Raw genomic sequence first — 22,806 nt, 5'->3', positions numbered from 1 at the left:
GACACAAAGGTCTCTCTTGGAAAATCATAGTATATACATAATTGAGACTAGGCAGTTTCCTGTCACTGTTGAACTTGCGCAGTGGCATTAGTGGTGAAATTCCCTCAGTCCCTTGTTTGCTCCACCGATAAGGAACTGCGTGGATAAGGGCTAACCCTCGCAGAGTAAATTAAAACCCATGGACAGATTGAGTCGGACAGTGCCCCTCGCAATCCAGGGCGTCATATAAGCGGGAAAGCTCTGCTGAGAGTATGACCTGCAGGCGAATCATATCGTCAATATCTTTTGGCATAGGTAAACCATTGCCATCTTGCTTGTCGCATATGGATGCCAATGATTGCCGACTCAACGTCACGAGAGCCTGGCTCAGCTTCATTATCTACATAACTCAGTAACGGGACTGTAAACTTAATGACTGCTGTAGACGTACTCTGTCCAGCGAGTGAGAGACATCAGGGGTCTGCTGCGATGAGGTATTGAGCTTCTAATTGAAACGGTGGCCAGGTTAACCCTACATGCCGAACCTCGGGGGTGGTCTAACAAACCATGTTTCCTTATCGCGATGAATGCGTGCTTTACATAAGCGTAGTGTGTTTTCAGTATCCTTCGCTTTTCCTGTGGAAGAGTTTCTGGAGCATTGGTCACTAGGTGGGGTGCGGGTGGTGCATGGCTTTTATCTTCCACATATTGACGGGTGACGGAGGTACTCGTAAGCTACGTGCTATAACCTGTGCTGTGGCACGATCTAAGGGGGAATACGCAATGTGTCCGAAATAAGAAAATATTGGCAATCATCTTGCCTAATTTCAAATCTACCGCAGAACCGCAAAGAGATATGATATCCTAGGCTAGAGAACGGAATTGTGTCGGGCATCCATAGCTTATGCTTCCTGGGAGGGTTGAGGTTGTGAGAACCACGTTCGAGGGTGTATTTTTCCACCGGCTGAAGAGACCATGATAGTTGATCCTCATCGAGATCAACATCCCAAGAGCCCGTATATAGAAATAGTCGTCCCAATTTACTAAGGCCTGGACAGCTACGGGGCGTAATGAAACAAGGATATGCTTATAAGTTCTCTTGGAGGATTAGCTAGGGTATGGCTAGAGATCGAATGATTCAGGACCAGAGCAGAGGAACAGCTCGGGCCCTCGGGGTAGCTCAGAAAAATATCTTGATTGCGAAACATCGAGAGCTAATACTCGGAAACGGTATTTCTGTTACAATATCACTAATGTAACCCTAAATTTCTATAAGTCGTCTTGGTCGCTATATTGCTCCGGAGTTAGCATGATATAGAGAGTGGTCACGGATTAAGGCTGATCAGAAGTCAGAGTCCTGATTTTATACCACCGAATTAGCGACAGAGCTCCACCAAACTCCCGACCAGAGAAGGTAGACTTTATTTTTGCATCATCCGGATATAAAATCCGGTGCCTTAGCGACCTATGATTGATCAATCAAATTCAAATTGCCGGCTAAGTTTCCTAATATTTATAAGATCCTAGTGCTATAGTAGCCCTCTTATTGATGCTTTAAGAAAGCGCACACACACGAAAGAGGATACAGCAGCCTTGGATCAAGGGGGTATGCATCCAAGCTTGCTCAGCATTCCATATCGAGATCCCCAATCTAGATAGAGATACGATGAAAGTCCGGCCACTGTCCATCGGATAGTTACCTTAGCGCTCTAAATATGGCTAGTGCCATTGGGCATGAATTGGGGATTGGAGGTTTAGTGGGCAGGCCAGGGATCGAGCGACGGAGTCCGGCTGGAGTGCTCGCATGCAATTCCATATTAGCTGCAGATGATCTGGACGGCGTTCTTCGGTTTTATGAAGGTAAGAAAGTCTAGAGGTAGTTAGGCTACTCTGCGGGACGGATCTGACAAATTAACAGGAAATTTGGCCCCATACGCGGGATGGTGGATCATGACATCTATCTATGCACCATCCCAAGCTAATACGTAGCGTTACAATATCACTGGGGGTATCTTGTTTACTCAATTAAGGCTGCAGCCAGTTGATAGATACCCGCTACTGGCGCCCATCATTTAACACAGAGGATTACCATAACAGTGGCAGCATCAAAGGAGAATATACCACTGCAAATTGACTTGGGCCCTGTGACCTTCAAAAAAATAATTTCTTAGGACAAGTGCTACGCATGAATGTGGATGGTGATGGAAAGGCTTTCTACATCAGCTTGCATGATTATAGAACGGATTCCCTATTAGCACCGCCCATGCTCACTCTACATTACATTAATATTATTTGCGCGCATAGTACCAGAGTACTGGTGCTTTCTTATCTACTATCGCCGCCGACTGCGATTCCGTTAGAAATTGTTTTGTAAATGCTCATATTGGATGAAACCCTTCTCGCATTGAGCTATAAACGACTATCTGAAATATGTAGTGGAGTCCAGCATTGGAAATCCTTACTGTTCAATGCAGGATTTGAGCCGTTATTTTACAACCATTGAATATGTGTAATTATGGTACGCCCCGCTGGCAGTTCGTTGTACCTATGAACGATAGACGATATAGTGCGTGTTCCAGATGACCAAAACTACATGCAACGGCTTTCGTTTCTTACATGGATGCCTAGGGAAGAAGGATCATTCGGGAATACCGAATCTGTGAATTTGGGGCATTAGCTGGTAAAATTGGCGTATGTGCTTACAAGAAGATGACCTACCAGACTATAGTCTGCTGGGTTGTCTGCTTGTAAGTGCGGCGGAGGTCCTCGAGGGCTTTGTCGACACAGTGCCGGTCTAGCGCTCTGATACACCTCTGGGGGCATTCATGCATTGCAAGATGAAATACTCTGAACCATTTTTGAGAAAGATGGCAATAAAAGGAAACCCCTTTTACGATAACATAAATTGAACAGGCTAACTTGAGCACGAGATTACAAATTAAGTGCGCGATATGGTTCATAAAATGTCGGATCTAGAGAAGGAACGGATAGCATTCACTCAGACGCAGTCAATAGAACCGATTCCGGCTTGAATATTCATCACTAGCTCAGTGTAGCGCTAGATTAAGTCGGGACGTTACTTCCTCATGGATCGATCTAACGCCAGGCCGCCGGTAGTGGGAGTATATTTGCCAAGTCTGCATTGCGTACTGTAAATGTACTCTTAACATATAGTAGTATACATATACTCGGTACTACCTCCAAAATGTAAAATGTTTAAACATCGTAGGGCTAAATGAGATCTGGGCACAGATGGATGTCGTAAGATACTAGACTGAGGGGTCTGCTAGTCTAGCATTAGTCGGATCTTAGTCGACCAGTCGTACTCCGCAGCGAACCACCATGGTGGACGTCTGAGCCCCAACCTCATCGGTAACTTGTAGCGTTGCATCGCGAAATCTTTCCAAGTTCCTACCCCTCAATGGAGTACAGCATCGCCTTCGCCGTCAAATTATATACTCCCCACTCATCCTCATAGTCAGCGCCACCGTCTCCATTGTAGTCCCTGGTATATACATTTTCATCTATGTGGCCCGTTTTGATCGTCACACGCTAGTGCATTACCATGCGTCTCCAAGCCACCCGCTGCCTAGTCCTCCTGGCCACTGTCACAGTCGCTGGCGCTAACGATGTTGTATCTTTCCTTTATCCCGAAAGATCCTTTCCTAGCGACGCTAAGCTCATTGGCACTGTTCGTATCCCGATCCCATGCAGAGAGTACGCCTCTAACCATCACAACCAGACGGGTGGCGCCCTTACTACCCTTGTATTCAACTGTGCTGAGGTTGCACCCATTACTCTCGCCAGTGTCGCAGCTCCTAGATCTAGTGCAGCACCCGATGATGATGATCAGTGCTGGGTCCCCGACGCGGACTATACCATAACCGCGGGAAGCACCACCTTTGAGTTTGCCTATACGACCCATGGCTTGTATGTATCAATCACTCTAAATAGCTGTAGCATAAAGGCACCGAAGCACCGGATTGAAGGAACTAATGAACTTAGCACCATCTCAGCCGGCTGTTCTTTCGCCAGCACCACCTACGCATCCTGTAAAGCCATTAGTACGTTCGTCTCGGACACCGGAATTCAGAGTTTTGACAGCAGCTCCCGCATCCCCCATATGACTGTCACCATCACTGCCACTGAGTCTGTTCCTGCCAGTGCTACCGCCTCAGTCACAAGCTCCAGTGTTTCTAAGACCACCGCTTCTGATATCGGTAGTACTACACTGGGATCTTCCGTTTTATCCTCTGCAACTTCCACTTCCACCGTGGACACTAGTGACAATGCGGCTATGCCATTGGCCACTGGCACTGCTCAGTGGGTGGCTGGCGGTGCGGCTATGATGCTTGCGCTGGCGATAGCTTAGATATGAAGTTGGACGGCAAGATTATTCCACGAGGGGTAATTTGCTTGCTGTGTGGAGGTTGCTAGCTTGTTATGATCAATGAAACACATAGGGGGGGAGTGTGTGTTAGTAAAGCACGATATGAAGGAAGCTCCCTAACATCTGCAAATAGTATGTCTAGTGATGGGTAAATACCGTCCAAGGCCGGCCCCAAGGGAGTACTTAGTGCATGGAACATAGCACCTTTCCACACTGAGACTTTTCTTTTTATGAAATTCGATAGGATTTAAGTATATCAAGGTTGGAGCTTAGAATTCCAGGGTGAGCCTTCGGGGATAAGGACGAGAACGGCCCTCGGCCTTCAGTTCGTCCCGAAATCATCGAGGGTTTAGGTAATTGAATAAATTAGTGGAGTAGGGGTCTAGGACAGGCTACTACTGTTTAGCTTAGTCTGCAAGATTCTAGCTGTATGCGAAACGACACAGGTATAATCGAGCAAGTTGGACATGCTCTATCGCTGATCCTAGTGGGCCGGAGCTTAAGCATATTTCTTCTGTCAGCGTGCATGGTGAATCGGAGTTTATCTCGCTATACGCAAAATCCGTTGGATATTATAAATCCGACCTTCGATTTGCTATCAGATAAGATCGACACGTGCCGGACACCCGAATATCACGTGGCTTTGTCGGCCTGTGTATGCCGGCAAATCTCCGGTCCAATCATCGTCTCCGACGGCAGGTCTATAGATACCCGATTCAGAAAATATCCCGAGTGTTTGTCTCCAAATCCGAGATTTTTTTTTTTTTTTTTTACATCAGACGATTGACGTGATTGGCAATTACTTGGCTCATAAATTCTAAGGCATCTCGCCATATGCGCCATTATCAACGCCCTTAGTACTTTTCGCTACTCCTCCCCTGAACCGGTTTGGACGACAACAAGTTTCATAAAGATGAGCGAGAAGACAGAGATTGGCGAAGGCAGCGATAAGGCCGAAGTGCCACCAACTGCAGTCTCCTTTTTCGATCCCTCGCTGAAGTCCGTTCGACGTCAAGTGTTTATCCAATGGGGCCGTACAGGTGAGCGGAAAATCTTTGTTCTCTGCATGTCGATTATGCGATACTTACTAAACGGTACCCTCGTATAGTTCTCACGCTTTGCGTCTTCATCCTTTGTATCCTCTCTCTATACTGGGCGGTTCAGTTCCGCGTCGAAGAGAATCTCCATTCGTTAACAGTCTGGGTTGTCGACCTTGATGGGATGGTCGATCCGTATCGTGATACACAACCGATTGTGGGACCTGCAGTGACGGAGGTGGCAGAGAAGCTAATCCAAACCCCTGAAACCGGCCGATTGGGATATACCATCAAATCTCCGGATGACTTTAGCTATGATCCTTGGGCCGTGCGACAGGGTGTGTATGATGAGCATGCATATGCTGCCATCATCGTCAATGCGAATGCCACTACCCTTCTCCACGATGCTGTCAGGAGCGGAAATTCCTCGTACGATCCCACTGGGGCCGTTCAATTCGTTGTCATCACCGCTCGTGATGAAACGACCTATTCCAGTTACATCACACCGGGACTGACAACCTTTGCGAACACGGTTCTGGCCGAATTCGGACCACGCTGGGTACAAACTGTGGTGCAAGAATCGCTGAACATTTCGAATGTGCCCCAAGCGATAAACCCGGCTATTGGATTCAACACTTTGGACCTTAGGCCGTTCGGCCCGGCCGCTGCGACACCGTCTGTGACGATCGGCTTGATCTATCTGATTATCATCGCCTTCTTCAACTCCCCATTCCTGATGCCGGTTCACGCGCAGTTCCTCAAAGGCAATCATCCTCCCCTGAAGATTCCGCAGTGGCTGCTTTGGCGTGTGTGTTCCAACATTACAGCCTATTTCTTCCTGTCCCTGTTTTACTCCTTCGTGTCGCTGGCCTTCCAGATCCCGTTCAGCAACTCCCCGGCACCAGATACCGTTTCTGCTAGCAACCCGAATGCCTATGGACATGGATCCTTTGTGGTGTTCTGGATGTTGAACTGGGTAGGCATGAGTGCGCTCGGGTTTCCTCTTGAGAATATGGCCATGGTCTTAGGATTCCCCTGGAGCTCGCTGTTCCTTATTTTCTGGGTCATCAGTAACGTTGCCACCGGATTCTATGCGTTGGACTTAGCTCCGGGATTCTTCCGATGGGGTTACGCATGGCCGTTGCATCGGAGTAAGTCTGCCTCTTCTCTGGTAATTCAAATTAAGACTAATACAATCCAGTTGTCGAGGCGTTACGTACCATCCTCTTCGGGACACACTCTCGTATCGGCCTGGATTTCGGCGTCCTTTTTGCCTGGATCGGCGTATCTATCGTGTTCTTCCCGTTTGCCTCCTTCATCATGAGATGGAAGATGAAGCGGGGTCTCTAATTTGTGATCTTTCGTGATTATCTTTGTTTCTGCCTTATGTTTGCGCTGTTAGAAGTATAGATTAACCCCTATGGATTAGAGAGAAGTATAGATTAGACCAGTATAGATTAATGACACCATGCCGCTATTGTTGCATTCGGTTCAAATGACAGACTAAATCAAATACAGCTCAATTGAGTCGGTGTTTAACCAAAGAGGATTCAGATATCGATTTATGCACCCGCTAGTAGTTGCTAAATATGTATTAGCGGTAGGACCAGCCCCATTTGAAGCTTAAACTTAGGTCGCGCAGATCATACAGCTAAGCCTTTGCAGCATGGCATAGTGTGAAATTCTTAATACTTAACTGACACCCCTACCATTGAAGATTTCACCAAATAACTTGGCCATTACTGTGGAAAGTGGCCAGAGCCAAAGGCTATGCCTGTCATGCATAAAAGCTTCCTTTTACTACTTTGATAAAATGGTATAAATGTGCATGTAAGAAGGGGCTGAGCTTATATATACTTACTCCCGTACTCGCCGGACTAAAATCCAAATGAGGAAACTTTCGCTAAGCTAGAAGCATTATAAGACAGCGTTGGTAAACCTATGAAGAGGACCCCGGCCCGGGGTTTGATTATTCTCTTGGATAATATATTAAACGGTTGGTGCGAGGAAACAAAATGCTGAAGCGCATTTCCAAAATTCCAGTCTGACAATCGAGGTCTTATGGGGTAGCGGAAGGCTTAATCTGAACACCATATTGGGTTCAGCCCGTGACAGTAATATGTTTTACCTGGAGAAGTACAGAATGTAGGATGGTAAAGCTTTCATATATACAGGGAGGACCTGAGAATTCCCTCCTGGGGTTAGTTCTACCATTTTCAGTATATTCCTTTTTCCTAAAGTACCGCGGTGAGTATTCATTGATTGTGTTTTAGTATTTGATATTTTACTACTTTACGATGGGTTGCGGCTGGCAGCTTTGGTTGGACTACTCTGTGGGATGATCCGGCCTGTAAGCGGGAAAAAAGTCCTATAGTAGGTTCCAGTGCTAGTGTCCTATGATGATACAGTCTGTTTCTGCATACAAGGAGTCAAATTATTGATTAACGCTTAATTTCGTTGCTCATGAACATTTGCACCAAGTCTGACGTTCCCGAGTTTAGGATTCCCAAACATATCTCTCCTATAGCTGTGTTGAATAGCAAGCAACCAATTGTCATCTCATCACCCATTCAGACTTGTATGTTTCGATAGCGACTCGCCCCATATTCCACCATGGCTGGTCTAGTATGTTACGGACCATGTTCCCTGACCCATAACACTGTAACTCCCATCGACCGGTGCCGTCAGTCTTCCACTTAACACCACCCCGTTGTCCAGCTGGGAATCCATCTCAGATTCTCCAATGACCCCTTCCACATTGTGGATGCCATCCAGATCACCGTCGTAGGTAATTGTGGATGTCGGCACGGAGTATGCTGGGACCGCAGATGAAAATTGTCCGGTGAATGTCCTCTGCGTGTTGTCGGGCATCATATAGACCCCGGAAAAGTACCCTCTCCCATCACTAGTGAAGGTCCCATGGGCAGTATTACTCATCTATCCAAGGCTGGTTAGATGCAGTTCCAAATCAAATAGGGTCGGAGATAGATAATAAACGAAGCTTACTGTGTGTTTCAAGGAGATATTCGGATCAAAAAGACTCTTCTAATTTAGTTCAGATGTCACCAACGATGAATGGCAAATCTGGATATCGGACGGATAAAGAAAAGAGCTGCATTTTATTCTCATGGGTACATCACTTTACTGAAGAAGTATCATACTAATCATCTCAGCTTGAGGTGATCCGTATATGACGCATGGCTAACATGTTACTCGCCACCCATCATCAGATGATCTAAGCCTTGATGTCATATATGTCTGTATGGGGCAAGTCGTATGACCTTCTATCCCAAAGTTCATCTATAATTGAGGAGGTATTCTGGAACTCATCTGACAATGTTTGGTTCTCTTGAAGAAGGGCCTATCAACATCATGATGGACCTGGGTCCATTATAGAAATACTATGCTAAAGATTAATTCTTGACCAACTGGGCCAGTGACAATGTCGTATTCAGCGCAGGGACTCTACATGAACAGTTGATATAGAAATTATGTGGATAACTCCAGTATATTGCCGGTGCTTCACCTTTCAGCGCTGGAGCGAAAATCGATTTTACTGGTTGTCTACGTCATGACTCCATGTGTCATGGCCAGCATATGGAGAGTCGATGGAGTTCCCCGCAAGACCCAGCTCTGGGTCGTCGGGTTTAGCGGGGAACCCGTGCCACTCTAATAGCAACCCTCCCCGCTACTCATCCGCTACACACAGGAGGTAACCTCGACGAGGCAGAACGAATCGTAACATGGAGATGGTCATACACTAACCACCACTATTACAATCCAGATTCACCTTGTCACCAAAGTTCAAGTCGCCATGATCCAAGAACCAACATATAGGGATAGCGATAGACCTATTTCTCATATCTGGATTTGGAGGAAGGATCATAGACACCTTAGTTCTTAAGATCATTGGTACTGTTGGCGGGTTGAAGGAACATATGTCCGCTCCGAGAAGATGATGAGGATAGGTGTTATTCAGGCATGAACTGTGAGGTTGGAGCAGAGGGGGTGTTGGGGTGTGGAGGGGATTTTGGAGGCTGCTGGTGAACTTGGCATAGAGTGTGGTATTAGCCTAGTTGGTAGGTAATCATCCCAGTTATTAATTGTCCGCAATTGAACATGAATATCTTTCTATTTGCCTCGAATCTCGGTACCATGTTTCTCCGTACACGATGTTCATTCCATGATACCAACACTGGAAGTCTTTTGTAGACCGACATCTCTTATTTACATTTCGAGTGCTACTCCCAGGAAGCTGAAACCAGGAACAAAATCACTTTCTAGAAGCATACATCTGAAGAAACAACTTCAATGTTTCTGTACAATCTGAAACACCCATGATCAACTCCACCATTCGCAACCCCGGGCCGCACTGAAAGTCCTCCTTGGATAAAACACCATCAAGCTCCCCCAACGTTTTCACCTTCTCAGTAAGCACAGGATATGAATCGTCGGAAGGAGCCCCAAAATACGAAGGTGAATCCAGATATCGCCACATGGCAATATCATTGTACTCGGCATCCATGCCATGAATTAAACGCTCGATCGTGTAGCCATCATTATTGATCAAAAAGATAATGGCACTCAGCTTCTTGCGAATTATAGTGCTCAGCTCCTGGGCTGTCACTTGGAAGCTGCCATCACCGATAAAAAGGATTGTTCGCCCTTGTGAGCCCATATTTCGTTGTGCTAGGGCTACCCCTTGGGCGGCCCCGAGCATGTAGCCGATTGACAGCCAGACACCGGAGTTTATCATGCTCACGTTTTGAGGAAAGACGAAATCGCGTCCACCGTTACTTGCGGTGCCGGTCTCGGTTAGAATTATGTCTCCAGGACGAAAGAAGTGTGACATGCGCTTGAATAATACGTCTTGTGTCAGTACCCCTGTGCTGCTAACTGGTGGGATGCGCTTTAATGCAGATCGTGGGTCTGGTAAATTCGGGTACGGCCAGAAAGAGAGCATAACATCCCGAAGCTGGTCGAGTACCCTTCTCAATACACCTTTCGGTAAGATGTTGCACACCTTGCCATCAATAGTGACGGAAGACTGGTCGAAGACGATGGACACGTGGGGATTAGGAATCGTGGTGAAACAGGAGGTATTAACATTACTGTGGACCGGACCGATATTGATGATCAAATCACACGATTCAACGTATGACACATACGTCCCTTCTCCTACCGATGCATAAATGCCGTGGAAGTTAGGGAGAGTTTCATCTGTGATTCCCTTTCCGAAGGGCGTCGTGGCAGTTGGGAACCCCGTCGTTTTGACGAGCTCATCTGCTTCGCTTACTAGTCCGTAGCGTGACGTGCCGGCATCGATCAAAATGAATGGTTGTCTCGCATTGCTGATTCGCTCAACAATGATATCAGATACGCCCTGCTCAATCTCCGGGTTGTTGGAAGGTGGGCTGAGATCTAGAGGTCGGCGAAGAGCTGCGGTGGGGATAGGCTCGAGAACCATGTCCGCCGGAACTTGCAAGTAGACCGGTCGAGATTGAATGATACATTCCCGTATCAGCCGGTCAATCTGGACGGGAGCTGTGGAAGCATTGAAAAGATTCTCTTGTGCCGCCGTGATCTTGGAGTACATCTCTGCGAACATGGTGAAATCGCTTGGTTTCCCACTGCACACGGAATGGTGAAGTTTAGCCCCTCGCGTCTGCATGACACGTTTCGGTGTCCCAACAATGTGAACCACCGGAGCCATTTCCGCATATGAGCCGGCGACAGCGTTGATAGCCGATAGCTCTCCGACGCCAAACGTTGTGACTAGCGCGCCAATCCCTTTAACTCGCGCATACCCGTCCGCGGCGTAGCCGGCATTGAGCTCGTTGCAATTCCCAACCCACTCCAGCCCAGCTGGAACAATATAGTCCATCATCAAGAGATTGTAGTCGCCGGGCACTCCATGGACGGCCTGCAAGCCAGCCTGACGGAGACGTCGGAAGAGGTACTCCGCCAGATGAATCGTCTCAGACATGGTCATTTTATTGGCAAAGATAGCACTGATAGAGCTTCACGACTAAAGAGCTGCGTGCAAGTTTGACCCTTGCTCTAATTTATAATTCACCAACTACACCTAGCATATCTAGGAGGAGAAGACGACTGAATTCTGAAACTACCCGGAGTCGTATTCCGTGTTCTTTTGATCTACAACACCGCCAAGGCCCCTAACTGTGAAGGATTTCAGCCCTAATGCACGGCGTCTGGGCTAGTTATGAAAGAGGAGCCGGTTTATATTCTAGATTTAAACCACTGGCACAATTAGAGTGACTATATTGAGCTTGCAGGGTTATTGAATAGACTTAATTATAAGCATGTTTACTTTATTTGATGCTATTCGGTGATGGCTGCTTAGCAGTAACGTTTTATCTGTGGTCTTCCCCAGCCACTGCAATGGAGCAATTACAGTGCGGGAATGTCTCTTCACTATCCGTTCCATGGAACGGGAAACAACCATTGGCCGGCAATATCACAAAACCCCCCATTTTCCCTATCTTCATTTCATCCCATTATAAGAGACTAAAGGCCTTATCAAGCGGATCAAAAAACGCCTTACGAAATCTCCACAGATAGCATATTAATATACATCCTGGAACTATGAGAATATTTACTTGGTTTCCCACCATACCACGTAGTAGCGGTCAAGAGCCCGACAGTCGAAACACCTTCGAACACCCATCCCACTTTCTTCGGAACATTTTCGGATTTTTACTATATTACCTGCTCAGATGTCTTGAACTATACTCCATATAAGGTTAACAGGAACCACGCTAAGTGAAACTAAAAATGTGGGGCCGACAACAGAGGTCTCGGAAGCAGGGCAGGGTTCACTTTTTGGCTTCGGTGCATGTCTGTGCTAGCACCTCTTCGTGGGACTGACAGGCCTTGATTCTTATGAGTCTGTGGTACATCTAGAACTCTTTATCAACAGGGTTCCTCCACCCAACTTACGCGGAGTGTAGTGACCGGGTACGTCATCTGGAGCCAAGCTGAGCCAAGTAGTACGTTTCCTCTCTTGGCAAGTTTCGCATCATCTTAGTCTCCCCAGCGACATATGAAAGTGGGAGCCATCAGGACGACCTCCGTCTATGGGGTGCAGGAATATAGGTCCGGCTATCGCGCTAGTATCCGCACTCCACCTGCGCGGCCTTGGTTTTTGGCGTGGCATGGCATGACACGACATGAGAAGGGTAGGTGCTTGCTTTGTTATAGGCTGGTTGCGATTGGTTGGGCTATGGCTGGATCTATAGCTGTAAGTTGCGGCGTATATCGATTAATAGGTTGTTTTATGCTACGTATTCTTGTCTTTTGTTCTGTATATTTGTGTGGTGGCTTGTCGTCAGTATTTTGGTATAGAGCATGTCTTTTTCAATTGACCAATTAACCTTGTATATATTCTTACGAGAAGGAAGCGACAGAAGATAGAAGCTGGAAAGAAAATTGAGGTGGAGACAGCAAGGTAGAAAAATGGAGATACTATATAAGTCTAGTTCCTATAGTCCTTCTTTAAGTCAACTGCTGTAAACCTCAGTCGATGAACTTGCAAGGTTAGTGCTTTCTTGATAAACAGACGCTTCTGGCCAACCGGACAGACTCCGATAGCTCGGACCCCTACATGAGCTTTTTGTTATACTAGTAGGTCAACTATTAGCTTAGGTTGGTTTAATTGGGTCACCTGCATGAACCTGCGAATAGCATACTCAGCCTTGCGTATATTCTCGGTCAGGGCAGTGCCCTATTTTATAACGAGTAATCTTTTTATCAAAAGTATACGCCCACTATAATTAGGGTTGCTAATAATTGGAAGAGCTTCTGCTGCGGTCTTCATTTGACATTGCTTTAAGACGGGGCCAGGGAGCCGATATCCTCCTCAGTAATAGAGCAATGTAAAAAGTAATTCTCTGATGGTAGAGGGCTGCTCAGCTCCATCGAAGCCCTTTTTGTGCCTGGAGAGGCCTCGTCCCGCTATCGATCTATGCTAGTTGGCTTCTTGGTCAGTTTGCAATATAAGTTGATGAATTTGTGTAGCTCTAATATAAATCCATCCGTGTTCTTCTTAGATTTGGGACTGTATGGCGACGGTTAAAGCCATGCTGACGAGACACTCAAACCCCAATATATGGCTGTATAGAAGAATGTAAACTCGCTTTCGTTAGTAGTTTCCGAAACTATGTACATCACATTCGATGATTACTGGCTATCAATCCTGTATTAAGCTTCGATGAGGTCAACAGAGAGCATTATAGTCCCAAAATAAACTGGAGAGTGGAAGCATGCCAGCTAGTCATCCCCATCGAAGAATCTGCCATCGTCCAACACAGCCCCAACTGCCCAACTAATCCCAGCACCAACCACACTCCCATGATCCTCATCTCGATATTCCTTTACCCGCACCTTTTGCAATCGCCCACTTTGTCGCAGACGATTTGCTAACCCATCGGCGTTGTCTTTCATTTTTCTTTCCTGTGACAAAGCTTTCACTCTCCGGTACTTATCCTCGCTCCAGCTTGGGTGGCACCGCCGGCCTTGCTCCAGACTCCCATAAATAATCATTAGAGTAGGCAATGTGTTTGATGACTTAGACTCTCCACCATCCAGATGTTGCTTCAAGAAACGCTCTGCTTCTTCCAGAATAAACTCATTGCTCCACCATATTGAAGGACTAATGGCAATAAAGGTATCAAAAGGCGTTATGTTCTCAAAAAGGGCATGTAAAGTGCAAAGCCCGCCCAATGAATGCCCGATGAGGATTTCTTTATTCACGCAGAGGCTAGAGAAGACGTCTGCAAGCAAAGTGGTCCGTACAGTATAGACAATGAATTCAAGGAATCGCGTTGCACCACCGTGGGGCATAGCTTGTTTCTGACCATCGATTCCGCATGGTGCCACATAGCTATCACATGGCGGGGTGTAGTCATATTGCCTTCGCGGACTGTATGGCCTGTCTTCGACGGGATAACCAATACCTACCACAACAGCATCATCGCTTGTAGGGAGCATTGAACTACGGCGGGACGCTTCGGCCGTTGTGAAGAAGAGTGCATTGCCATCAAGCACATAACTAAAATAAGCGTTAGGAGTAATTGCACTTCGTTGATAATGCTGGTAGATTTGTGGTTAACATACATGATGGAGGCGCTATGGCCGGGAGTCTTAGGATCGTTCCAGGCTAGAGGCCACGCCACCTGAATCCAATATGCATCACCATCAGGGTCCTTCAGCTCCAGCTGTAGTGTATTGGGAGCATGTGCAGACATGTGTAACGATTCAAGAAATCCACGCCTCATATATCACTAGAATGACAGCCTGAAGTCTGTGTGTCCTCACGGTGACCTTCAAATTCCACCGAGCGAACAGCTGTTCTTCATGAAGAGGTGCAAGCGAGCCGGATAGGCGTAGGTACCAGGTATTATCGTGAAGGATGCCACATGCAGAACGTCGCATGTGCAATATCTAGCTCACCGAATGGGATGTTAGTATATGCTTGGCTGATCTCTTTGCTTGCTGTCTTTGGTATATCATTAGGTAAACAGTGCTTGGCTCTCGTATCCCGGCGGTTCTAACCAACAGCAATCGTAGTTCTATACCCACCATAAGGTAAATGGCTTGGCAAGGCGTGGGAAGTCAATCTAATCAGATCATTAGATAGGGGATAACCGATAATAAGCCGTCATGTCCGGGTTTGTGCCGACTTTTCCATTCTACAGACAGTAGCGGAGATTCGGGAAGGATAGGAGTTACGTGATAGTATGGATGGGTAAAGGTAGGTAGGTCGGCGGATCTGGTGCCATTTCGGGTCAGAAATATCTGTGTGCCACTCGCTATGGCAATACAGAGGACCCTTAACGTAAATGGAGGACTGACATTTCATAGAATACATTATAACGGAACCACTCCCGCTTATTCTTCACCTACACCTTTTCTGTCTCTTTCCCGAATTCAACTCTATTTCCCCCGGTCCTAACTACACCCAGTAACTCTATTCAATTTTTATGTTCCCCAAGCCTGGACGTACGCCAATGGAACAAGAAAGAATATCCCAGTCGCAGCCACAGATGCCCCCAGATACAGATTCAAGCAACAAACAGACACACGATAGAACTACTGAGGTCCTACCCGACAGACACGATGTTGAAACTGCTTCGACTGCCGGCAGTGCTCAAGCAGGAGTACAGCGAGCAGCATTACTACGAAAGACGTGGTCTAAAAAGGGCATGATAATTACTTTTATAGGGTACTACTTGATGTTACGGACATGAAAAAGACTGCAAGCTAACGAGGCCTCCCCTAGTCTATTCCTATATACACTCGCGACGCACTTTGGAGATTATTCTAGCCAGGTCTATATTCCATACACCACAAGTTCCTTTAAGAGCCACTCCTCGATGAGTGCAGCAAGAGTGGCCAGTAATATAGCAAGTATTACTGCATACCCTATCATTGCTAAACTGGGAGATGTACGACCCTCCTCTCCTCTCCTTGTTGGTTCATCGAGGGCCATCAAAATAGCCATAGGTTCCAACATTAACATCAAACACCAGGTATTTGGAAGAGGAGAGATGTTCACCTTTTCGATTCTGATCACCACATTGTGTTATGCCATTTATGCTGCATGCACGAATATATCGCAATATGCTGTATGTGAGATAGAGTCTCATCGGACCCCAAAGTATACCTTCCAAACCATTGCGGTACTAACTAGTCATCGCTAGGTTGCTGCAGTCTTCCACTCTGTCGGCTCGACCGGGTTCGGTCTCACGCAGCAAGTCTTTATCGCCGACGTTACAAACCTGATCAACCGTGGTCTATGGTCAACATTGCCCGACTCATTATCCACCATACCAACATTATACCTTGGCACAACGATTGGGCAATCCGTGTTGGACCACTCCACCTGGCGCTGGGGCTGGGGTATGTGGGCTATCGTACTGCCTATCTGTGGTCTTCCCCTACTGGGTTCTGTATTCTTCCACCAACACCGAGCAATGAGAAACGGACTCGGTAAAAAGCACTTTGCTGCTCAGCTGGGGTTACACGAGGCCCAACCATGGTGGAAGCAGGCATATGAACTATTATGGGTTCAGCTCGACCTCCCAGGTGCTCTTCTTCTCCTAGCAGGGTTGGCTCTAACTTTGATACCTATTTCCTTAACAGGAGCGAATCGAAGTGATCGTTGGCAGAGTGCTACATTCATTGCACTACTCGTCGTCGGTGTTGTACTCCTCGTTCTTTTTGCTCTCTGGGATATTTTCGTTGCCAAGAAGCCATTCATCCCATACAGAATGGTTAAGAGCAGGACAGTCGCAGCTGCCTGTTTATTAGGAGCCTTAGACTTTCTTCATTACTCCATGTTCACCGTATTCTACAGCAGCTACCTTCAAGTAGTGGGTGGCTATTCTCCCGGACATGCGACTAGGATTGAGTAAGTACACATCCAGGGGAGCCCCCTCCTAAAATTCTTTTCTACCTTCATAACGGCAGTTCTTCATATTTCCTTGATCTCTAATCCCTATCCGGTAGTAATGCGCTACGCGTATCCTTCCAAGCTTCAGGCATCTTCGCTGGCCTTTTCATGAAATACACCAAGCGGTCGCAAATCTGGGTCCTAGTCGGAGCTCCTCTCTGCGTCCTTGGCATGGGCATCCTCCTCTATCTCATTGATATGGGAGACGGTAAAATGGGCAACGAGGCATCTTTTGTAACAGCAAAAGCATTAATCGGGATCGGTCGAGGATTCTACCAAACCGCATCGCAGGTCTCAGCACAAGCGGTAGTATCGAAGCAAGAAATATCCGTTGTGACGGCTGTATTTTTCGCATCAATGGGGGTAGGCGGAGCGATAGGGACCAGGTTCGTACCCGATTGATTCGGAACCCGATCATCATTCCTCTTGCTAGGGTTATATATGTTACAATCTCATCATCACTGACCACCTTGTATGATAGCATATCAGGTGCAATATGGCGAAACAACCTTCCCACAAAACTACGGAAATATCTCCCCGATGAACTAAAGCCGCAAGCGATGGCTATCTTCCAGTCTATCGTCACGGCTAAGAAATATGCCAAGGGAACGCCAGCCCGGGAGGCTATCGATCGCAGCTATCGAGAGACACAACGGCTTCTGGCGATTGGGGGTTTGTGTGCTGTGTCACCAATGCTTATTGTTATGTTCTTCTTAAAGAATGTGCATCTCGATAAGCGAGATAATGTGGTCGGGGATACAGTGGAAAGGTCAGATAAAGTAGAGGGTGAATCAGCGAAGCAGATGACTTGAGGGCAAACGCTCTTGTTTTTGAATACCCAATAGTAGTCACCATGTAGTCCGGGGTGACTAACAGATAGTTGATATCTTTTGAGTTCGAGAATAGATTAAGTTAAGATATATGAAAACTACTTTTACATTATCTTCCTACAAGGCTAGATATCCGGCTACAATATTCTTGGGTCTCTGCTCTAACAGATTGATGATTAGGTTCTAATAGGCTACGGTTTTCTTCGAGATAACGATCAGAGGCCAGACCTCCAAGCAAGGGACTCGGTCACTAATATGATTTAGCAAGAGAAAGTTCGTTGTGCTTTGCGTTTGAAAGGATGTTCTCATCCTAGATGTCGACAGCCATCCCATGGATAGCCCAGGCGATCGTTCTAATGAAGTGCTGCCAACACCCCTGAAAGTAATCCAGGATGTTGTAAATATCATTAAACCAAACATTCTCCCTTATCGTCTACCCACCCAAGCTCCTGTACTGTCCATCCCATAACAGTTTTCCCTTTCCCTGGTACCTCCATCCAGCATTGGGCCACAGAATCGATAAGCCGTGTTCTCCCGAGTTCCTCGTGCAACGAATTTATCTGTTGGACCTCCTCGTAGGTTAGTCTCGCGAGGCGTCGATTCTCGGTCAGCCGGGTCAGTGAGCTTGAATGTGGAATTACGACGATTCCACGTTGAACGAGCCATGACAAAATGACCGTCCCGATGGAACGGTCATAGCGTGATGAAAGAGAGGTGAGAAGGTCACTCTCATAGATTGCGGAGGTGTTCGTGTAATGACTTGTAGGACCGCCTGCTAGGGGGCTGTTCAATTTGGTCAGTTCATGAGAATTTCATTTGATTAAACACCATGGTGCTGAGTTAATCAATCGAACGCAAACTCACCCCCAGGCGATTGGACGTATGCCTCGTTCCAGACAATACGGGACCAACTTTGTATTTGGATTCAGGGGATGGATCTCGATTTCATTGACCACAGGCTTGATTTCCGCTTCTTTGAGCAACAGGTCCAACGTCTTCTGTGTGAGGTTGCCAACACCGATACCCCTGCAGTCTGGCCCCACGAGCTTCTCCATCTCTTTATAGACCTCTATATACGTGGGATTCTCATCAGACGCCAACGGGCGTGACATATCTTTGGCAAAGCCTTGCGGCCAATGCATGATATAGATATCAATGTAGGTATCGAGCAAGCTCCGCGATCGCTCAAAAGCCGCACGAACATCATGGTGATCATCACTAGACAGCTTTGTCACCACAGTGATCTCCGAACGAGGTACTCCAGATTCCTTGATAGCTTCTCCAACAAGGTCCTCAGTTGCATAGATCTTAGATGTATCAATTAAGCGATAGCCCGCTTTAATGGCTTGCACTATCAGGCTGCGAACATAGTCCCTCTCTTCTTCTGGTAATACCAGACCTTCTGTACCATATTGTCAGCCGTCATGATTGAGATGTACAGCCCCGGGTCCCGGATGATGTCACTGACTTTTCATAGCCCCGAAACCTAGCGCAGGTATTTTCAATCCTTAATGAGTACCCTTGTTAGCCCTGTATTCAGGAACGGATACATCGAACAGTATCACTCTTGAATGTACCATTGTTTAGTTCGAAAAGAGTCGAGCCCTGAGGGCTGTCGCTGTATCCGTCGGCCATACTACAGGTTGAGGGTTTCTTTGCGATTTAACACAATACTAGACAAGCTTGCAAGACAAAGCTTTTTGGCAGGATAACATGGGACGGTCGAAAGATGGAAATGTGAAAGGTTTTCATAGAGGAGGCTAGGTCTCCTAAGGCCTCCCACTTATTATTAAAGCTGCAAGGCTATGGTGGAGACGCACCTCATTGAGGGGCAAGCCGATACCACTGCCCGGCGTTGACGAGCCCTCCAATAGTTGTCGCTGGTAGAAAGACCTAACATGTGGGGGCGGCGAATAAAGAAAGTCGCGAGAACACGTCAATTATGCGGGCGATGCGGGTGGAGAGTAAGCGAACGATACATTAAGTGGGGAAGCAAAGCATTCTAGTTCTGATAACACATAACTAGACTACAGAGTATAGGTACGGGACCAATTGATCTATACCTCCTATACCTCTCTAAACGTGCCCCAACAACAAGATACTCAAACTCCTATTCAATCAACATTGGGAGACACACCATCGTAAGCAAAACCCATCTGCGACTGCGACCCACTTGAGGGGCGCAGCTTACCGCAACTAAATATTTTCAAGAACTACTGGTATATTTTGACTCAAGTTATATATATTTCCCTATGTTATAAAACGCCAAGTCCTGGAGTTTGAAAGCATTTGAAATTGATTGAACTTGGTCCATATAGGGTCAATATTGAGGGTATCAAAAGCCATTTGAGCGTGTCTCGTGTCGTTCCTCAGCACACACACACACACATATATATATCTGTACCAATCGAAATACCGCCTAACAATAGAGGATTGCCCTTGTCAGTAGACCAACTATGACCACGGCCCCTACATCGACTCCAGCAGCATAAGCAGGAGTTGTAACAACCATTCTGCAAGTAGGGGAGGGAGCATACTTCAGTTACATACAGGAACAGACCCTTGCCTAGTGCACTTTCTCAACGACAGACACACAGGGCAGAAATCGGTGGAATCATAAGGAACAGACGATTGGTACTTCAGAAATCATTCTATAAGTTCTATTATTCTATAATTCTGCCCGGTGCATCATATTATCCTTCTAGATATAGAATTCGATGGCATGGAAAAAGGTACCTTTGCAGGTTATCATACATACTATTGAATATGTTCATCCCGCTACCGGTCTCATCAAGCCCTTTCCAAGTAGAAAGAACTAAATTTGAATTGGTGATATTATGAATATCTTCATATAGATTTCGAATACTTTATGTGAAATTTATGATGATCATGTCACTGCTGGCAAAGCCCTTTGTGGTGCATACAAAATGAAAACAGGCAGAAATCGACAGCATGATTTAGGTCACGTAATCTTACGAAATCTTTCACGGTACCGGCGGACCGGAAAAACTTGGGAAAAATGTTCCCCATCGCCTCACCCACTCATCCTTCTCGGCTATACAATACAACCGAGTCACGAACGAGATAGACTCTGTCGTGAAGCACCAATGGTGCCAAGATCCAGTCAATTGACTGTGATCGTCACGACCTCACCCACCCCGTCCATCCCGTCGACGGAACTGATCTCCTCCGTCTTGCAGTCTTTCCACCGCCACTGCACAGACTTAATCAGCGCCCGGGTCATTGTGGTCTTCGACACCTTTGACCGCGTCGGAACTCGTTCCCGCTTGAAAAAGGGGCAAGCCACCCCCGAAGTCGCTGCCAATTACGGTGTCTACAAACAAAATGTCAAGGAGCTGATTCTCCGCGAATATGCATCGTCCGATGCCAGCCCCGACCCCGTGATGCAAGAATGGCAGGACCAGGCCGAATTCGGTCTCGACCACCTCAACAACGTGGTTGATCTGTCCATCACCCAGACCGACACCAAGCAAGTGACTTTCATCGAACCCGCAGCGCGTCTGGGGTTCGGGCTGGCCGTGCGCTCGGCCCTGCGGGTCTGTGAGACCCCGTACGTCTGGGTCCAGCAACATGACTGGGCGCTCGTCGCCGATATTCCATTAGCACCGTTACTGGAGATTATGGAGTGTTCGGACGTAGACCAAGTTGCGGCGGTCAAATACGTATCGTTCCCCTCGGTGCGCATGCTCTCCTATGCTACGCAGCCTTGTGTGCTGGATTTCCCGGCCTTGCGGGCTTTGACTCGTGATCTCACGCTCGACTTTGTCCCGCTATCGCGGCCAGAAATGACCGTGCCGTTGACGCCGCTGTATTTCTGGTTTGATAAGCCACATATTGCGTCGACGGAACATTACCTCTCGCGGGTGTTCCCGAATCGGCTGACAATGCGGCGGGGGGAGTTTATTGAGGATAAGGTTGGTCAGCAGGCGCGACAGCAGATGAAGGAGGGTCAGTGGCATAAATGGGCCTGTTGGCTGTACTATCCGGATGAGGGAAAGCAGCTCTGCCTGGGGCATTTACAGGGTCGGACTTGGAACGGGGCGGAGGGGGAATTATTGACGAAGTATGGATATTCGGAAGTCGATACAAAATCAACTTGAGTCTAGATACCCCAACTCACATTTGGGTTTCCTTTTTGGTTTCCTCGAGAAGTCGTTCAATCGTGCATGAATTTGAAGAGAATGTAGGTACGGCGTACGACGGGAAACCAAGTCCCTGCACAATGGGCGTTGTACTATTACAATGCATGCAACGGTAGCGGCAAGTGACTCGTTATATTGTTTGTCTTTGAGGCCATCTTCGGCCTGATTAATTAGGCAGCGAACACCTCTGCCTGTCTGATCTTTAACTGTTTTGCAACGCAACATGAGAGGTCACACTCGGTTATTCCAGGCATTAATAATATTATGTAAATATTTACGTATGTGGCGGAGCTCCAAACCGGATGAATCACGGGGTAGACTAAAAATCTGAAATCCGGGACAAATTAAGGGACCCAGAAGGGGCCATGCCAATAAGTGACCAGTCCAGGACGGCATGTCGGATACGGTCCGGGTGTGGAAACCTTTTCCCCTTTCACCATTTTCACTCATAGGGCTGCCACAATGCCTACGTATGCAAGGAGGCGCAGACAAGAACCAAGTCGTACCTTGTCTGTACCATGAGTTGTACCGGTCAGCCACCCAACGATATGACACCAAGTCACCTGCTGCTGAAATACCTTGAGTTCTTCGTATGAAAACTGGGATCAATATAAATACAACCCAATCACGATGGAACAAGCGAGACAGGGATTGCCGATCACCAATCGGGCTCCCGACGCCAAGCCAGAAAGAGCGAGTGGAGCATGCGACAGGAACCAACCAGCGTTGAGCTGGTCCAGTGCAGGATTGAGTTCGTTGTCAGCCCATGGTCGGCTTTTCTTTGTATTGGAATAATATAAAGCTCTTTTTGACTTTCCCAGCCCGTCTCTCTCTCTCTCTCTCTCTCCTGTCAAAAAACCACCCAGTTTTCTGTCCTTCGTTTTCGTCTCGAGTCTACACCTTACTACTAGTATATCTAGTATACACTCGCTCA

The 22,806-nt window shown here is 47.1% G+C and overlaps 8 protein-coding genes across 8 annotated transcripts; 4 read left to right on the top strand and 4 right to left on the bottom strand.

Moving 5' to 3' along the window:
* Window positions 1-3,544: 3,544 nt before the first annotated feature.
* Window positions 3,545-4,351, top strand: BDV38DRAFT_276905 (uncharacterized protein; the record flags this gene model as incomplete). The annotated part of the gene is made up of 3 exons (XM_032058358.1): window positions 3,545-3,670; window positions 3,722-3,909; window positions 3,985-4,351. 3 exons carry the CDS (start codon window positions 3,545-3,547, stop codon window positions 4,349-4,351), a joined length of 681 nt encoding a protein of 226 aa, XP_031919899.1.
* Window positions 4,352-5,190: 839 nt separating this feature from the next.
* BDV38DRAFT_289670 (SNG1 family protein) lies at window positions 5,191-6,842 on the top strand. The gene is made up of 3 exons (XM_032061309.1): window positions 5,191-5,409; window positions 5,478-6,557; window positions 6,608-6,842. The coding sequence occupies exons 1-3, from the start codon at window positions 5,283-5,285 to the stop codon at window positions 6,754-6,756; spliced, it is 1,356 nt and encodes a 451-aa protein (XP_031919898.1). The 5' UTR covers window positions 5,191-5,282; the 3' UTR covers window positions 6,757-6,842.
* Window positions 6,843-7,762: 920 nt separating this feature from the next.
* BDV38DRAFT_232112 (uncharacterized protein) lies at window positions 7,763-8,523 on the bottom strand. The gene has a single exon (XM_032053010.1). The coding sequence runs from the start codon at window positions 8,341-8,343 to the stop codon at window positions 8,029-8,031; it is 315 nt and encodes a 104-aa protein (XP_031919897.1). The 5' UTR covers window positions 8,344-8,523; the 3' UTR covers window positions 7,763-8,028.
* A 1,156-nt stretch (window positions 8,524-9,679) lies between these two features.
* BDV38DRAFT_289667 (alpha-keto acid decarboxylase family protein) lies at window positions 9,680-11,392 on the bottom strand (the record flags this gene model as incomplete). The annotated part of the gene is made up of 1 exon (XM_032061308.1): window positions 9,680-11,392. One exon carries the CDS (start codon window positions 11,390-11,392, stop codon window positions 9,680-9,682), a length of 1,713 nt encoding a protein of 570 aa, XP_031919896.1.
* A 2,216-nt stretch (window positions 11,393-13,608) lies between these two features.
* Window positions 13,609-14,803, bottom strand: BDV38DRAFT_289665 (alpha/beta hydrolase). The gene is made up of 2 exons (XM_032061307.1): window positions 14,542-14,803; window positions 13,609-14,476 (listed from the first exon to the last, which is right to left on the bottom strand). Exons 1-2 carry the CDS (start codon window positions 14,700-14,702, stop codon window positions 13,696-13,698), a joined length of 942 nt encoding a protein of 313 aa, XP_031919895.1. The 5' UTR covers window positions 14,703-14,803; the 3' UTR covers window positions 13,609-13,695.
* A 284-nt stretch (window positions 14,804-15,087) lies between these two features.
* On the top strand, window positions 15,088-17,691 carry BDV38DRAFT_289662 (major facilitator superfamily domain-containing protein; the record flags this gene model as incomplete). The annotated part of the gene is made up of 7 exons (XM_032061306.1): window positions 15,088-15,099; window positions 15,504-15,649; window positions 15,707-15,872; window positions 15,957-16,052; window positions 16,128-16,837; window positions 16,936-17,265; window positions 17,361-17,691. The coding sequence occupies 7 exons, from the start codon at window positions 15,088-15,090 to the stop codon at window positions 17,689-17,691; spliced, it is 1,791 nt and encodes a 596-aa protein (XP_031919894.1).
* A 239-nt stretch (window positions 17,692-17,930) lies between these two features.
* BDV38DRAFT_232107 (aldo/keto reductase family protein) lies at window positions 17,931-19,401 on the bottom strand. Its single transcript, XM_032053009.1, has 4 exons — window positions 19,287-19,401; window positions 19,178-19,216; window positions 18,574-19,111; window positions 17,931-18,492 (listed from the first exon to the last, which is right to left on the bottom strand). The coding sequence occupies exons 1-4, from the start codon at window positions 19,342-19,344 to the stop codon at window positions 18,117-18,119; spliced, it is 1,011 nt and encodes a 336-aa protein (XP_031919893.1). The 5' UTR covers window positions 19,345-19,401; the 3' UTR covers window positions 17,931-18,116.
* A 693-nt stretch (window positions 19,402-20,094) lies between these two features.
* On the top strand, window positions 20,095-22,224 carry BDV38DRAFT_232106 (uncharacterized protein). The gene is made up of 2 exons (XM_032053008.1): window positions 20,095-20,128; window positions 20,260-22,224. Exon 2 carries the CDS (start codon window positions 20,637-20,639, stop codon window positions 21,828-21,830), a length of 1,194 nt encoding a protein of 397 aa, XP_031919892.1. The 5' UTR covers window positions 20,095-20,128; window positions 20,260-20,636; the 3' UTR covers window positions 21,831-22,224.
* Window positions 22,225-22,806: the final 582 nt, after the last annotated feature.

Source organism: Aspergillus pseudotamarii (genome assembly GCF_009193445.1).
Source record: "Aspergillus pseudotamarii strain CBS 117625 unplaced genomic scaffold BDV38scaffold_1, whole genome shotgun sequence".
NCBI classification, from domain to species: Eukaryota; Fungi; Ascomycota; class Eurotiomycetes; order Eurotiales; family Aspergillaceae; genus Aspergillus; species Aspergillus pseudotamarii.
The sequence above is the reverse complement of the archived record's forward strand: the minus strand, read 5'-3'. Positions and strand labels throughout refer to the sequence as shown.

Excerpts from the sequence above, each read along its gene's own strand:
- BDV38DRAFT_232107 (XM_032053009.1), bottom strand. The coding sequence starts at position 19,344 with ATGGCCGACGGATACAGCGACAGCCCTCAGGGCTCGACTCTTTTCGAA. Across the intron at positions 19,217-19,286 it reads TCTTTTCGAACTAAACAATG|GATTGAAAATACCTGCGCTA; the intron begins GTACATTCAAGA and ends GTACTCATTAAG. Across the intron at positions 19,112-19,177 it reads AGGTTTCGGGGCTATGAAAA|AAGGTCTGGTATTACCAGAA; the intron begins GTCAGTGACATC and ends AATATGGTACAG.
- BDV38DRAFT_289665 (XM_032061307.1), bottom strand. The coding sequence starts at position 14,702 with ATGAGGCGTGGATTTCTTGAATCGTTACACATGTCTGCACATGCTCCC. Across the intron at positions 14,477-14,541 it reads GGCCATAGCGCCTCCATCAT|TTATGTGCTTGATGGCAATG; the intron begins GTATGTTAACCA and ends CGCTTATTTTAG.
- BDV38DRAFT_289670 (XM_032061309.1), top strand. The coding sequence starts at position 5,283 with ATGAGCGAGAAGACAGAGATTGGCGAAGGCAGCGATAAGGCCGAAGTG. Across the intron at positions 5,410-5,477 it reads TATCCAATGGGGCCGTACAG|TTCTCACGCTTTGCGTCTTC; the intron begins GTGAGCGGAAAA and ends ACCCTCGTATAG. Across the intron at positions 6,558-6,607 it reads CGCATGGCCGTTGCATCGGA|TTGTCGAGGCGTTACGTACC; the intron begins GTAAGTCTGCCT and ends AATACAATCCAG.
- BDV38DRAFT_232106 (XM_032053008.1), top strand. The coding sequence starts at position 20,637 with ATGAAAACAGGCAGAAATCGACAGCATGATTTAGGTCACGTAATCTTA.
- BDV38DRAFT_232112 (XM_032053010.1), bottom strand. The coding sequence starts at position 8,343 with ATGAGTAATACTGCCCATGGGACCTTCACTAGTGATGGGAGAGGGTAC.